The sequence below is a fragment of the Notechis scutatus genome, chromosome 3 (genome assembly GCF_049901735.1).
Source record: "Notechis scutatus isolate UNSWTSFEM ecotype Mainland chromosome 3, rNotScu1.2, whole genome shotgun sequence".
Taxonomy (NCBI): Eukaryota; Metazoa; Chordata; class Lepidosauria; order Squamata; family Elapidae; genus Notechis; species Notechis scutatus.
The window spans coordinates 3,046,382-3,061,838 of NC_142011.1; the positions used below are offsets into that span (position 1 = coordinate 3,046,382).

General features: G+C 51.4%; 1 protein-coding gene across 2 annotated transcripts in view; it reads right to left on the bottom strand.

Annotated features, from left to right (window-relative positions):
* TTLL9 (tubulin tyrosine ligase like 9) overlaps positions 1-15,457 on the bottom strand; it is a 35,007-nt gene that overhangs the window by 6,577 nt on the left and 12,973 nt on the right. For both annotated transcript variants that reach the window (XM_087962364.1, XM_087962365.1), the window contains 6 exons: positions 13,375-13,443; positions 10,026-10,116; positions 7,155-7,195; positions 4,564-4,651; positions 3,424-3,482; positions 919-1,115 (listed from right to left, as the gene is read on the bottom strand). In XM_087962364.1, the coding sequence (XP_087818490.1) occupies positions 919-1,115; positions 3,424-3,482; positions 4,564-4,651; positions 7,155-7,195; positions 10,026-10,116; positions 13,375-13,443 (545 nt within the window). The remainder of the gene's footprint in view (positions 1-918; positions 1,116-3,423; positions 3,483-4,563; positions 4,652-7,154; positions 7,196-10,025; positions 10,117-13,374; positions 13,444-15,457) is intronic.

Below are 15,457 nucleotides of genomic sequence, written 5' to 3' on the forward strand. Positions count from 1 at the left end.
TGGGTCATGAGATGTCTGCAAGAAAATCACCAAGCTAGGAGAGAACCAAGGATGACCACCTCCACCTCCTCCTCCTCCTCTTCTCCTTCCTCCTCCTCCTCTCTGCAAACCCCACCCTCTTCTAGCACTGATGTTGTTACCTAGTTGGGTCATGAGATGTCTGCAAGAAAATCACCAAGCTAGGAGAGAACCAAGGATGACCACCTCCACCTCCTCCTCCTCCTCCTCCTCCTTCTTCTTCTCCTTCCTCCTCCTCTTCCTCCTCCTCCTCCTCCTCTCTGCAAACCCCACCCTCTTCTAGCACTGATGTTGTTACCTAGTTGGGTCATGAGATGTCTGCAAGAAAATCACCAAGCTAGGAGAGAACCAAGGATGACCACCTCCACCTCCTCCTCCTCCTCCTCCTCTTCTTCTTCTCCTTCCTCCTCCTCTTCCTCCTCCTCCTCCTCTCTGCAAACCCCACCCTCTTCTAGCACTGATGTTGTTACCTAGTTGGGTCATGAGATGTCTGCAAGAAAATCACCAAGCTAGGAGAGTACTAAGGACCCCACAGTCATCCTCCTCCCCACTCCTATCTGCAAATCCCCCCGCCTTCTAACATTGCTGGGGTTACCAAGTTGGGTCATGAAATGTCTGCAAAACAACAACAACAACAACAACCACCAAGCTCCAAGAGCTTCAAGGACCCCTCACCAACATCAAGCCAAAGAAGAAGCCGTTGTCAAGTTATAACCGCAGTTGGCACCAGGATTTCCACTCGCTAAGCCGCTAAGCAAGTGAGTGATAACATGGCTGGCTGGCTGGGGTCTTCCGGGAGTCGAATTCCACCCTTGTCTTGAAAGGTCAAAGGTTGGGGAGGGGGGGGAACGCTGCCTGAAGACAGACAGACAGACACACGCCCCCCGCTGCCCTGCTTACGGCTTGAGGTTCTGGTCGATCAGGATGTCGTAGCCGTAGAGCTCGAAGCAATGCTTGTCGCTGATGATCACTTTCTGGACGCTTTGGAGGCTCTTGATGAAAATGTTGTCCATCTCGGAGAAGAGGATCTCCACGGCTTCGGCCCCATGCTTGGCCGTCAGGTAGAGGCGGAACTGTTGGATCATCCATTTGCAGCCCTGCCGGGAAGGAAAGCCAGAGGTGGACGTGGCAGGAGGGAAGAGGAAGAGGAGGAGGAGGAGGAGGACCGTCGTCACAAAAGCCGGCCAGCTCTGGAGGGGAAGGGCCTGTCTGAGGTTCATCTCCAGAAATGAGATCCCCACCCCCACCCCCCGGCGAGTGGCTTCTCTGTCTTTGGCGCCGTAACATCGCCCCTCCGTCCGCCCATCGCCCATCCACAGGTTTCGGGATTTATTTTGCTTTTTAGGGGTCGGTTTGTGGGGGTCCTTGGTGCTCTCGGAGCTGGGTGGTTTTCTTGCAGACGTTTCAAGACCCAACTAGGGAACATCATCCGTGTTAGAAGGGATGGGGGTTTGTGGAGAAGAGGAGGAGCAGGAGGAAGGAGGAGGAGGAAATGTAGGTCTTTGGTGGTTTCTGAGCTTGGGGTTTTCTTGCAGACGTTTCAAGACCCAACTAGGGAACATCATCAGTGTTAGAAGGGATGGGGTTTGTGGAGAAGAGGAGGAGCAGGGAGGAGGAGGGAGGGGAGGAGGAGGAGGAAGAAATGTAGGTCTTTGGTGGTTTCTGAGCTTGGGGGTTTTCTTGCAGACGTTTCAAGACCCAACTAGGGAACATCATCCGTGTTAGAAGGGATAGGGGTTTGTGGAGAAGAGGAGGAGGAACAACTGTGGGGTCCTTGGTGTTCTCTGAGCTTGGTGGTTTTCTTGCAGACGTCTCATGACCCAACTAGGTAACATCATCATCAGTGCTAGAAGGGAGGAGGGTTCGCAGAGAGAAGGGGGTGGTTGAAGGAGAGGAGGAGGAAGAAGAAGACTTTGAGGTCCTTGGTGCTAACAGGACAAGCATATAAACAAAAAGTAAACTGCACTCCCTTCTAGAACGATGTTTTCTGGTTGGGTCACAAAACATCTGCAAGAAAAGCACCAAGCACCACACAGTGTCTCCATTTCTCCTCCTCCTCCTCCTCCTCCTCCCTGTAAACACCATTCCCTTCTAGAACTGATGATGTTTTCTGGTTGGGTCACAAAACATCTGCAAGAAGAGCACCAAGCACCCCACAGTGTCTCCATTTCTCCTCCTCCTCCTCCTCCTCCTCCCTGTAAACACCATTCCCTTCTAGCACTGATGATGTTCCCTAGTTGGGTCATTAAACGCCTGCAAGAAGAGCACCAAGCACCCCACAGTGTCTCCATTTCTCCTCCTCCTCCTCCTCCTCCTCCTCCTCCTCCTCCTCCTCCTCCTCCTCCTCCTCCTCCTCTCCTCCCTGTAAACACCATTCCCTTCTAGCACTGATGATGTTACCTAGATGGGTCATTAAACGTCTGCAAGAAGAGCACCAAGCACCCCACAGTGTCTCCATTTCTCCTCCTCCTCCTCCTCCTCCTCCCTGTAAACACCATTCCCTTCTAGCACTGATGATGTTCCCTAGTTGGGTCATTAAACGTCTGCAAGAAGAGCACCAAGCACCCCACAGTGTCTCCATTTCTCCTCCTCCTCCTCCTCCTCCTCCTCCTCCTCCTCCTCCTCCTCCTCCTCCTCCTCCTCCTCCTTCTCCTCCCTGTAAACACCATTCCCTTCTAGCACTGATGATGTTCCCTAGTTGGGTCATTAAACGTCTGCAAGAAGAGCACCAAGCACCCCACAGTGTCTCCATTTCTCCTCCTCCTCCTCCTCCTCCTCCCTGTAAACACCATTCCCTTCTAGCACTGATGATGTTCCCTAGTTGGGTCATTAAACGTCTGCAAGAAGAGCACCAAGCACCCCACAGTGTCTCCATTTCTCCTCCTCCTCCTCCTCCTCCTCCCTGTAAACACCATTCCCTTCTAGCACTGATGATGTTCCCTAGTTGGGTCATTAAACGCCTGCAAGAAGAGCACCAAGCACCCCACAGTGTCTCCATTTCTCCTCCTCCTCCTCCTCCTCCTCCTCCTCCTCCTCCTCCTCCTCCTCCTCCTCCTCCTCCTTCTCCTCCCTGTAAACACCATTCCCTTTCTAGCACTGATGATGTTACCTAGATGGTCATGAAACGTCTGCAAGAAAGCAATCCTGATGGCAGCCGCAGACACACACATCAATGCAGTCATAGTCAACATCTGGGCATTTCGGACAAACCTCCCCTTCCTTCATTATTGCAAAAAAAATAACCAATAGCCGCCTTGAAGCTCCGTCCTTATTTTTTTTTTTGGGCTTCATTTTAAAAACGGGATTCTTGCAAACCACTCAAAAAGAACTACCGCACGGCCTTATAAGGGGGAAGACCAAGAGTTATATAAACAGAAGATTTTTTTTAAAAAAAAACATGCCTACTTTCTCAGGATCGTAGTCGGGGGCCGTCTTCTGCACAGCTACATTGGTCAGGTGAATGTCTGGCATCGAGGAACTAAGGATCGTGCAGATGGAAAGAAAACTCTGCAGGTAAAAGTCCTCCATTTTCAACGGTTCGTTCAGCGACCGCTGGAAGTTACAGCGGCACTGGAAAAGGAATTCCTGCGACACCCAGCTACCGACTTCCCCGTTATCGGCCACCTCCTTCCTTTAATCCTTCCTAGCAAATTCCCATTATGTACTAAATAAGCAGTTTCCAAACTCAGCATCTTTTAAGATGGGGGGACTTCAACTCCCAGAATCCCTAGCCAGCCATGCTGGGTCACCGTGGACCAGTCGCTGTTTTTTTAGCCCTAAGAAGGAGGCACTGGCAAGGCAGTTACCAGGAGTCAACATTTAATTTTGAAGACACACCAAAATGATAAATGGTTTGATTACTTCAGTGGTGCTCAACCTTGGCAATGGGGAGACTTCCATTCCCAGAATTCCCCAGACAGCCTGCTTTAAGATAGGTGGACTCCAACTCCCAGAATTCCCCAGCCAGCATGTTTTAAGATGGATGGACTTCAACCCCCAGAATTCCCCAGCCAGCCTGCTTTAAGATAGGTGGACTCCAACTCCCAGAATTCCCCAGCCAGCCTGCTTTAAGATGGATGGACTTCAACCCCCAGAATTCCCCAGCCAGCCTGCTTTAAGATAGGTGGACTCCAACTCCCAGAATTCCCCAGCCAGCCTGCTTTAAATGGATGGACTTCAACCCCCAGAATTCCCCAGCCAGCCTGCTTTAAGATAGGTGGACTCCAACTCCCAGAATTCCCCAGCCAGCCTGCTTTAAGATGGATGGACTTCAACTCCCAGAATTCCCCAGCCAGCCTGCTTTAAGATAGGTGGACTCCAACTCCCAGAATTCCCCAGCCAGCCTGCTTTAAAATGGATGGACTTCAACTCCCAGAATTCCCCAGCCAGCCTGCTTTAAGATAGGTGGACTTCAACTCCCAGAATTCCCCAGCCAGCATGCTTTAAGATGGATGGACTTCAACTCCCAGAATCCCCCACCCACCCTGTCCCTGCCTCCCCCTCCCAAGTAGCCCCTCCACTCTCCCGAAGCAGGTCTCAGGATACACTGATCATCCAAGGTGTTCAGGGTGTATCGCGTGTTGGAGAAGCGAGCAAAACCGTCTCGGTACAGCCACGCTTTGAGAGGGAGATACTGCGGGAAAGAGATGTTGGTGAGGGGAGCCAGGATCGTCCCAGAATTCCCCAGCCAGCATGCATGAGGCTGAATGGACTTCAGTTCCCAGAATCCCCTACTCAACATGCTTGAGGATGAATGGACTTCAACTCCCAGAATTCCTAGCCAGCATGCTTAGGGTGAATGGACCCAATTCCCTACAGGCTTAAAGATGGACTTCAATTCCCAGAATCCCCTGCTCAGCAGGCTTGAGGATGAATGAACTTCAACTCCCACAATCCCCTAGTCAACATGAAGGTAGTCCTTGACTTACAACAGCCAATGGGAGCCTCTTAAGGTCATCCGTCTTGACTGGATGTCAAGCAGGTCAGGAGACCAGCCTGATTTTACGACCACTGGTTTGCCGCAATCATGAAGCAAAGGGTGGCGGTCATAAAGCCAGCCGCGGTCATTAAGCGAACTCAGTTGCATTCGGCATTTTTTAATGGAAACCAGAAGCAAGCCTCAATTTTTGACCAAAATTGCACAACTGTTATGTGATGCAAGACATTGGAAACAGCCAGGGCTGGGATTCAGCCGGTTCGGACCGGTTCATGAGAACCGGTTGTTAAATTTACCTCTGGTTTGCCATACCGGTAGTTGAACCGACCGGCTGGCCACGCTCACCTTGCCCCTTCCCTCCCAGGAGTCTCCACGTGGCCTGTTTTGGGTGCAGGTAAGGGCAGGGACCACGCAGAGGTAGGATTCAAAGATCTCGGCAACCGGTTCGCTACCTGGGGCCTACCGGAACTTCCTGTTTCCGGCTTCCGGTGGGCCTCCAGAGCCCGGGGTAGGCCGTTTTCACCCTCTCAAGGGTCTGGAGGCCTCCCCCGGGCTTCTGGGAGGGCAAAAACAGCCTTCCCCGGGCTCTGGAGGCCCATTTTCCCTCCTCCCAGAGCCTCTGTGCAGGGACAGGGTTGGCGGGGCCAGCTGGTCGTTTGAAATACCAGTTTGGCGAACCAGATGTAACTTTTAACATCCGGTTCGCCCGAACTGGTAGAATCCCACTCTGGGTCCGCGTGGAGGCTCTGGGAGAGGGAAAAATGGGCTGGACCGGAAATCCAGAAATGGGCCTGTTTCTGATTTCCGGAGGGCCTATGGAGCCTGAGGGAGGCCATTTTCACCCTCCCAGAGGCCTGAGGGAAAGACTCTGGGAAGGGGAAAAATGGCCTTCCCGAAAGTTCCAGAAGTCCAGATATGGGCCTATTTCCGGCTTCCGAGGCGAGCCTGAGGGAGGCCATTTCACCCTCCCAGAGGCCTGAGGGAAGCCTCTGGAGCTGGGAAGGCAAAAAATGGCCCTTCAGGAAGTCCGAAACGGGCCTGTTTCTGGCATCCGGAGGGCCTGTGGAGTCTGGGGAGGTCTTTCCGCCCTCCCAGAGGCCCAAGGAAGCCTCCGGACTCTGGGAAAGGTGAAAAATGGCCTTCCGAAAGTTCGAAGTCCAGATATGGGCCTGTTTCCGGCTTCGCAGAGCCTCCAGAGCCTGAGGGAGGCCATTTTCACCTTCTCAGAGGCCCTGGGAAACCTCTGGACCCTGAGGAAGGCAAAAAGCGGCCCTCCCGGAAGTTCTGGAAGTCCGGAAATGGGCCTGTTTCTGTCTTCACAAGGGCCTCCGGAGCCCAGGGAGGCTGTTTTGCCCTCCCAGAGGACCCGGGGAAGGTGAAAAATGGCCCTTCTGGAAGTTCAGAAGTCTGGAAACAGGCCTGTTTCTGGCTTCCAGAGGGTCTACGGAGCCTGGGGGAGGCCGTTTTCCCCCTCCCAGAGGCCTGAGGGAAGCCTCTGGACTCTGGGGAAGGCAAAAAATGGCCCTTCAGGAAGTCCGGAAACGGGCCTGTTTCTGGCATCCGGAGGGCCTGTGGAGTCTGGGGGAGGGTATTTCCGCCCTCCCAGAGGCCCAAGGGAAGCCTCCGGACTCTGGGAAAGGTGAAAAATGGCCTTCCGGAAAGTTCTGGAAGTCCAGATAAGGGCCTGTTTCCGGCTTCCAGAGGGCCTCCGGAGCCCAAGTGAGCCGTTCAAAGTTACAACAGTGGGGGGAGACATGACCATTTTTCACACTTATGACCGTTGCAGTCTCCCCCTGGTCACATGATCAAAATTCAGGTGCTTGGCCACCGACTCGTATTTGTGATGGTCGCAGCGTCCCAGGATCACGTGACGTGATCCCCTTTTGCGACCTTCTGAAAACGAAGGCCAACGGGGAAGCCGGATTCACTTAGCTTTATTACTCACTTAACAACTGTGGTGATTCACTTAAGAACTGGGTCACTCACTTACCGACTGGAGGGATTCACTTAACAACCGGGGCAAGAAAGTTTGCAACATGGCATGAAGCTCACAAGAGAAATTTTTCACTTAACAGTGGAAATGTTGGACTCCATTGTGGTCGTAAACCAAGGACTGCCTGTGTTCCCAGCATTCCTCCACCTTGAATTTGATCAAAAAGCATTTCCACTGGAGTGGGAAGAGAAAGGACGGTTCACTCACCGACATTACCAAAACGTAGACCCGTAAATCAAATTTCCGTCCTGGGACACAAAGGGAAATAAATCAATTAAATCAATAAAATACTTATTGGATTTTATTAAGAAGGATCTCCCTATTCTCCAAAACACCTGAAGTCAAGAAAAGCAATAACGGATGGGAACTAATCAATGAAAGAAGCAACCTGGAACTAAGGAGAAATTCCCTGACATTAACCGGTGGAACCGCCCGCCACCAGAAGTTGCAAATGCTCCAAAACTGGAAGTTTTTAAGAAGAGACGGGACAGCCATTGGTCCGGAATGGGATAGGGTTCCTGCTTCAGTAAGAGGTTGGACTAGAAGACCTCAGTGGTCCCTTCCAACTCTGTTATTCTATATGAATGTTGTTCTGTGATACAGCGTCTTCATTCCGGGGGTCTCAAAAGATGGACTGACATCTCCCCGGCGGATCCCAAGCAACTTCAAGGGGTCTCAGGAGAGAGGGAGGGAGGAAGGGAAGGAGAGAGAGGGAGGGAGGAAAAGAGAGGGAGGGGGAAAGAAGGAGGGAGGGAAAAAGACGGAGGGAGGAAAAGAAAGAGGGAGGGAGGAAAAGAGGGAGGGAGGGAGGAAGAAGGGAAAGGAGGGAGGGAGGGAGAAGGAGGGAAGGGAAAGAGGAAGGTGGAAAAAAGAAGGGAGAGAGGGGAAAGAGGGAGGGAGGGAGGGAAAGAGAGGGAGGGAGGGAAAGAGAAAGAGATGGAGAGCGAGATCTATGATACATACATAAAATGGGGCAAAACTCACTTAACGGCAGAAATTTTGGTCTTACGATCATTGGTGTCGTAAGTTGAGAAGTACCTGTAATGCAGTTGTGAAGTGAATCCGGCTTCCCCACGTACTTTGCTTGTGAGAAGGTCACAAAAGCAGGTCAGATGACACTTGGGGATGCTGCAAAATTCACTTAACAACCATCTCCCTTAGCAACAGAAATCGCTAGGGCTCCATTGCAGTGGTAGGACTAACTCAGTGATGGCGAACCTTTTTGTTGTGGTGTGCCGAAAGCATGTGCGTGCCAGCACCCACAATGCAATGCCATGCGCCCTGCCCTCCCTGCGCATGCGTGCGCAACACCCCCATTCCCCCCTCTATCTGCACGGCGCATGCGCGCACCTCCCAGCTGATTTTTGGCCCGTTTGAGGCCGTTTTTGCCCTCCTGAGGGCTCAAGGAAGCCTCTGCAGCCTCAGGAGGCCGGCAGGTCTTCCGGAAATACAGGAAGTGCCTGTTTTCAGCCTCCGGAGGAGCCTCTGGAGCCTGGGGAAGGCCATTTTGCCCTCCCGGGGGCTCAGGAAGCCTCTGCAGCCTCAGGAGGCCGAAAAGCGGGCCTTCCGGAAATACAGGAAGTGCCTGTTTTCAGCCTCCGGAGGGCCTCTGGAGCCTGGGGAAGGCCATTTTTGTCCTCCCTGGGGCTCAAGGGAAGCCTCTGCAGCCTCAGGAGGCCGAAAAACGGGCCTTCCGGAATACAGGAAGTGCCTGTTTTCAGCCTCCGGAGGCCTCTGGAGCCTGGGGAAGGCCATTTTGCCCTCCCGGGGCTCAAGGGAAGCCTCTGCAGCCTCAGGAGGCCGCGGGTCTTCCGGAAATACAGGAAGTGCCTGTTTTCAGCCTCCGGAGGGCCTCTGGAGCCGGGGAGGCCATTTTGTCCTCCCTGGGGCTCAAGGAAGCCTCTGCAGCCTCAGGAGGCCGAAAAGCGGGTCTTCCGGAAATACAGGAAGTGCCTGTTTTCAGCCTCCGGAGGGCCTCTGGAGCCTGGGAAGGCCATTTTTGCCCTCCCGGGGGCTCAAGGGAAGCCTCTGCAGCCTCAGGAGGCCGAAAAACGGGCCTTCCGGAATTACAGGAAGTGCCTGTTTTCAGCCTCCGGAGGGCCTCTGGAGCCTGGGGAAGGCCATTTTTGTCCTCCCTGGGGCTCAAGGGAAGCCTCTGCAGCCTCGGGAGGCCGAAAAATGGGCCCGTTTCGTCACTTCCGGTATTTCCAGAAGGTCCATTTTTGGCCTCCCGAGGCTGCAGAGGCTTCAAGCCTTCGGGAGGGCAAAAATGGCGTCAAACAGGCTGAAAATCATCTGGGAGGCGCACACATATGCAGTGCAGGTAAAGGGGTGGGGCTCACCTGCCCGCACAAATGGCTCTGTGCGCCACCTGTAGGTTTGCCATCACGGGACTAACCGCTGGCAAGATTCAGTCTGCAGGCAAACAGCAATAAAGGATCGTACTCCAAAGTAACTATACACGTCCTTGGTTCTTCGGGCCGGATATTAGATGCTTTCCAAGAAATTTGAACTCAGGACCGGACTAGCTAGGAAGCTGGGTGTACAGATAAGTCCTCTACAACGGTTCGTTTAGTGACCGTTCAAACTTACAACAGCACTGGGGAAAAAATGGTTTGTGACCATTTTCACACAACCGTGGCAGGATTCCCAGGGTCGCGCCATCAAAATTTGGAGGCTTGGCCACTGACTCATATTTATGACGGTTGCGGTGTCCAGGAGTCATGGGATCCTCTTTTTATGACCTTCCGACGAGCAAAGTCAATGGGGAAAGCTAGATTCGTTTAACAACCAGGTTAGTCATCTTTATGACGGTCGCCGTGTCCCAGGGTCACGTGATCTTTTTGTGACCTTCTGAGGAGGTCACAAGTCAACAGGGAAGCCAGATTCACTTAACGACCATGTTACTAACTTAAAAACAACTGCAGTGATTTGCTTAACGACGGTTGGCAAGAAAGTTCATCCAATGGGGAGAAACTTACTTCACAACTGTCTCGCTTAGCGACGGAAATGTTGCCTTCCATTGTGGTCGTAAGACGAGGACTACCTGTCCCTGGGTCAGGCGAATGGGCAACTTACCCCCTATTAAGTACGGGTTCTCGATATAACGCTGAGCGACGTAATTCTCCACCGGAATGTCATCTTTCGGATCATCGGGGCGCACGGCATCCTGGGGAAGAAACCGGGGTCCCGGTGGGTTTAGGAAGAAGAAGAAGAAGAAGAACCGGCACCTGCGGGGACATATCGGAGGCGGGAGAGACCTGGCCTTGGTCCACCTGTGCTGGATCGCATGGTGGCAGCCGCCGTCTTGACTTTGTGGCCATTTGCGGATGTCCTTCCATCTGGCCAAGATCTAGAAGGAGCAGCAAAATTGTCCCCATCTAGATCAGAGGTGGGGAACTATGGCCCTTTCATGGCTTGTGGACTTCAACTCCCAGAATTCCTGAGCCAACCATGCTGTGTATGCCCTTTATGTCTTATGGACTTCAACTCCCAGAATTCCTGAGGTACCCATGGTGGCTATGGCCCCTTTATGGCTTGTGGACTTCAACTCCCAGAATTCCTCCGCCAACCATGCTGTCTATGGTCCCTTTATGGCTTATGGACTTCAACTCCCAGAATTCTTGAGGTAGCCACAGTGGCTATGGCCCCTTTATGGCTTGTGGACTTCAACTCCCAGAATTCCTGAGCCAACCATGCTGTGTATGCCCCTTTATGTCTTATGGACTTCAACTCCCAGAATTCCTGAGGTACCCATGGTGGCTATGGCCCCTTTATGGCTTGTGGACTTCAACTCCCAGAATTCCTCCGCCAACCATGCTGTCTATGGCCCCTTTATGGCTTATGGACTTCAACTCCCAGAATTCCTGAGGTAGCCATAGTGGCTATGGCCCCTTTATGGCTTGTGGACTTCAACTCCCAGAATTCCTGAGCCAACCATGCTGTGTATGCCCCTTTATGTCTTATGGACTTCAACTCCCAGAATTCCTGAGGTAGCCCTGGTGGCTATGGCCCCTTTATGTCTTATGGACTTCAACTCCCAGAATTCCTGAGGTAGCCCTGGTGGCTATGGCCTCTTTATGTAATGTGGACTTCAACTCCCAGAATTCCCGAGACAGCCATGGTGGCTATCACCCCTTTATGACTTGTGGACTTCAACTCCCAGAATTCCTCTGCTAGCTCAGGAATTCTAGGAGTTGAAGTCCACAAGTTATAAAGGGGGCATAGTTCCCTACCTCTGTTCTAGACCATCAAAGGAGAAGCAGAGGGCCCTTCTAGATCATCAAAGGAGCAGCTCCTTCTAGATCAGGGTCTCCAACCTTGTCAACTTCCCAGACAGCCATTAGCAACTTTAAGACTTGTGGACTTCAACCCAGAATTCAGCCAGCCCTGCTGGCTGAGGAATTCTGGGAGTTGAAGTCCACAAGTCTTAAAGTTGACAAAGTTGGAGACCCCTGTTGTAGATCATCAAAGCTTCTGAGATGCCCGGAGATGGTTGTAGGGAACCAAGGTGAGGAGTTCCCAGGAGATCTTTGGTGAGGCAGGAGCACCAGCTGATGCAGGACAGTCCATGATCCCACAGCCCCCAAGGGATCGTGTGAAATGGACACTCACCCAGGCTGATCCTTACGTTGTTTGGTTTCAGGGGGACGTAGGAACAGAGCCCACCACGAACCCTTGGAGGTAAGCTAGGTCAAGAACCAGGAACGGGCATGGATTGTGGTCATGCTTTGTATTGGTGGAGGACAGAAGAACGCCATGGTCAGAACCTACCCCCTCTTCCACCAAAGACAACCAAGGGCTTCTTTCTCACACCTTCCCCTTTCCTGGAACTCAAACGATTTTTCTCCTTCCTTAACGGTCCCAACTCTCTTCCCCTTCCCAAAGCCAAGTCTACGTTCCTTCCCCATCCATGGGCGGGAAGGCCAGTTGTCCCAGAAGCTCTTTGGAGACCCCTCAATGGGCTCTCCAAAGAAATGGATCCATCTTTCAGATTAACAGAGTTGGGAGGGACCTTGTAGGTCGTCTAGTCCAACCCCCCAACTCAAATGGGAAACCCTACAGCATTTCTGGCAGTCCAGTCTCTTCTTGAAAGCCTCCAGTGATGAAGCTCCCACAACTTCTGAAGGCAACTTCGGTTCCATGGGATGATTGCTCTCACTGTCAGGAAATTTCTTGGTTGAATCTCTCCTTGATCAGTTTCCATCCATTATTCCTTGTCTGGCCTTCAGATGCTTTGGAAAATAGATTGACCTCCTCCTCCTCTCTGGGGCAGCCCCTCAAATATTGGAAGACTGCTATCCTGTCTCCCTGGTCCTTCTCTTCCCTGGACTAGCCAGGCCCAGTTCCTATAACCGTTCTTCATATGTTTTATCCTCCAGTCCCCTAATCATCCTGGTTGCTCTTCGCTGTACTTTTTCTAGAGTCTCAACATCTTTTTTATAGTGTGGGGACCAAAACTGGACGCAGTACTCTAGGTGTGGTCTTACTAAGGCTTTATAGAGGGTGTTAGTACCTCCCTTGATCTCGATTGTATCCCTCTGTTAATGCAATTTAGGATTGCATTGGCTTTTTTGGCTGCTGCTGCACACGGCTGGCTCATATTTAGCTGGTTGTGCTACTAAGACTCCGAAGATCCCTCTCCCAGTCACTGCTATTGAGCCTGATTTCACCCAGTCTGTATGTGCACTTCTGGTTTTTCTTGCCTAAGTGTAGGACTTTACTTTTCTCTACGTTGAATTTCATTTTGTTCGATATGGCCCAGGGTTCGAGTCTGTCAAGATCCCTCTGGATCTTGAGTCTATCTTCTTGGGTGTTCGCTATTCCTGCCAGCTTAGTATCATCTGCAAATTTGGTCAGTTACCCTCCTATTCCCTCATCTAAGTCGTTAATGAAGATATTGAAGAGTCCTGGGCCTAAGAGGGAACCTTGTGGCACCCACTGCTTACTTCTCTCCATGTAGACTTAGACCCATTAAGGACTACACGTTGAGTATGGTTTGTCAGTCAGTTGCGGATCCATCTGGAGGTGATTCTATCTATCCCACATTTTTCTAGCTTCCCAAGAAGTAGGTTGTAGTCATCTCACCTCCTCCTCCTCCCCAACGTCTAAGAAGAGACTTCTGGTTGGTCTGGGGAAGCTGTGGGAGAAGGTGAAGTTCCTCCACTCAGATTCTCAAGAGCTTCGGTCCTGGGTAAGGCGGAATGGGAACCCACCTGAGATGCCACCCAAGTGGAGAAGGACTAGCAACCCTCCCCGGATCAGAAGCTCTGAGTCCACGGAGAAGCTGAGAAGGTCCCCATGGGTGGTTCTGTCACAGGAGCTCAGGAGGACATCTCCACCTTCCATGGTGGACCAGCCCTGGGTCTAAGGACCAAAAGAAGACTGGGGGCGGCTCCTCAGAGGGGAGGAGAAGGTGGGATCTCACCTTCCTCCAATCGATCACATCCTTGAGTTTCCGGAAGAGAAAAATCCCCCTCCCCTGGGATCGGGCAACCTGGGGGAAGGCAAAGAAGAGAGTTACTCGCTTTCTTGAGAGACCTCAGCCTTCCCTGCCATCACGTAGTTCTCCTTTCCTCGGGGTTTCCATCAACCCTGCCAGGTAGACCAAACATGACCAGGTGAGCTCATTCTAAAGTTCCAGGTAGCCTTTGACTTGGGACCACAATTTAGCTCACAATGTTTGTGGCTACGCAAGAATAGGATGGGATGGGAAGGAATAGGATAGAATAAAGGACAGGACAGGACAGAACAGAACAGAACAGAATAGAATGGGAAAGAATAGAATAGAGTAGAGTAGAGTAGAGTAGAATAGAATAGAATAGAATAGAACAGAACAGAACAGAACAGAACAGAACAGAATAGAATAGAATAGAATAGAATAGAAATTAGAATAGAATAGAATAGAATAGAATAGAATAGAATAGAATAGAAAAATATAGGATAGGATAGAATAAAGAATAGAATAAAAATAGAATAGACAATATAGAAAAGAAAAGAAAAATAGGAATAGAATAGAAAATATAGGATAGGTTAGAATAAAGAGAAAAAAGAACAGAATAAAGAATAGAATAGAATAGAAAATAGAGGACGGGACAGGACTACAACTATGACTACCAAGGGACCTTAGAGGTCTTCTAGTCCAACCCCCTGCTCAGGCAGGAAACCCTATCCTATTTCAGACAAACCGCCGTCCAATCTCTTCTTAAAAGCCCTTACAACTTCTGGAGGCAAGCAGCTCCATTGGGGGTTCATCGTTCTCACTGTCCGGAAATAGTCGTTAAGTGAGTTTGGTCTCAATTTTACCACCCTTTTTTTCCCCCATGGCGGTGAAGAGACTTATCCACGCGATTAAGTTAGTAACATGGTCATTAAGCGAATTTGGCTTCCCCGTTTGACTTAGCTGGTCAGAAGGTTAGATACGAAGTTAGGGAGGCTCCCCTCCCTGCCAGACGACCCCCCCACCCCCCCACTCCCCCAGCCCCAATTCCTCTGCAAACCATCTTCAAAACCATCCTTTCGAGCTGCTGCTCTCTCTGCCGGCACAACTTGCTGGGAAGGTTTCCTTGGAAGAAGTGGTCGGGTTTGCCTTTTTGAAATTCCCTTTTTCTTCCATCCCCGGAGGTGTGTGTGTGTGTGGATTAGGAATTCAAAGAGATCTAATGAAATAGGAGCCCTCCTCCTCCTTCTCTTTCTCCCCCTCCTCTATCTTTTTTTCCTCCTTTCTCCTCCTCCTCCCCCTCCTCCTCCTCTATCTTTTTTTCCTCCTTTCTCCTCCTCCTCCTTCCTCCTCCTCCTCCTCCTCTATCTTTTTCCTCCTTTCTCCTCCTCCTCCTCCCCTCCTCCTCCTCTATCTATTTTTCCTCCTTTCTCCTCCTCCTCCCCTCCCCCTCCTCCTCCTCTATCTTTTTCCTCCTTTCTCCCTCCTCCTCCTCCCCTCCTCCTCCTCTATCTTTTTCCTCCTTTCTCCTCCTCCTCTTCCTCCTCCTCCTCCTCTATCTTTTTCCTCCTTTCTCCTCCTCCTCCTCTTCCTCCTCCTCATCTTTTTTCCTCCTTTCTCCTCCTCTTCCTCCTCCTCCTCCTCTCATCTTTTTCCCTTCTTTCTCCTCCTCTTCCTCCTCCTCCTCCTCTATCATTTTTCCCCTTCTTTCTCCTCCTCCTCTTCCTCCTCCTCCTCCTCTATCTTTTTTCCTCCTTTCTCCTCCTCCTCCTCCTCCCCCCCTCCTCTATCTTTTTGCCTCCTTTCTCCTCCTCCTCCTCCTCTTTCTCCTCCTCTATCTTTTTCCTCCTTTCTCCTCCTCCTCCGCTATCTTTTTTCCTCCTTTCTCCTCCTCCTCCTCCCCTCCTCTATCTTTTTTGCCTCCTTTCTCCTCCTCCTCCTCCTCCTCCTCTTTCTCCTCCTCTATCTTTTTCCCTTCTTTCTCCTCCTCCTCTTCCTCCTCCTCCTCCTCTATCTTTTTCCCTTCTTTCTCCTCCTCCTCTTCCTCCTCCTCCTCCTCTATCTTTTTTGC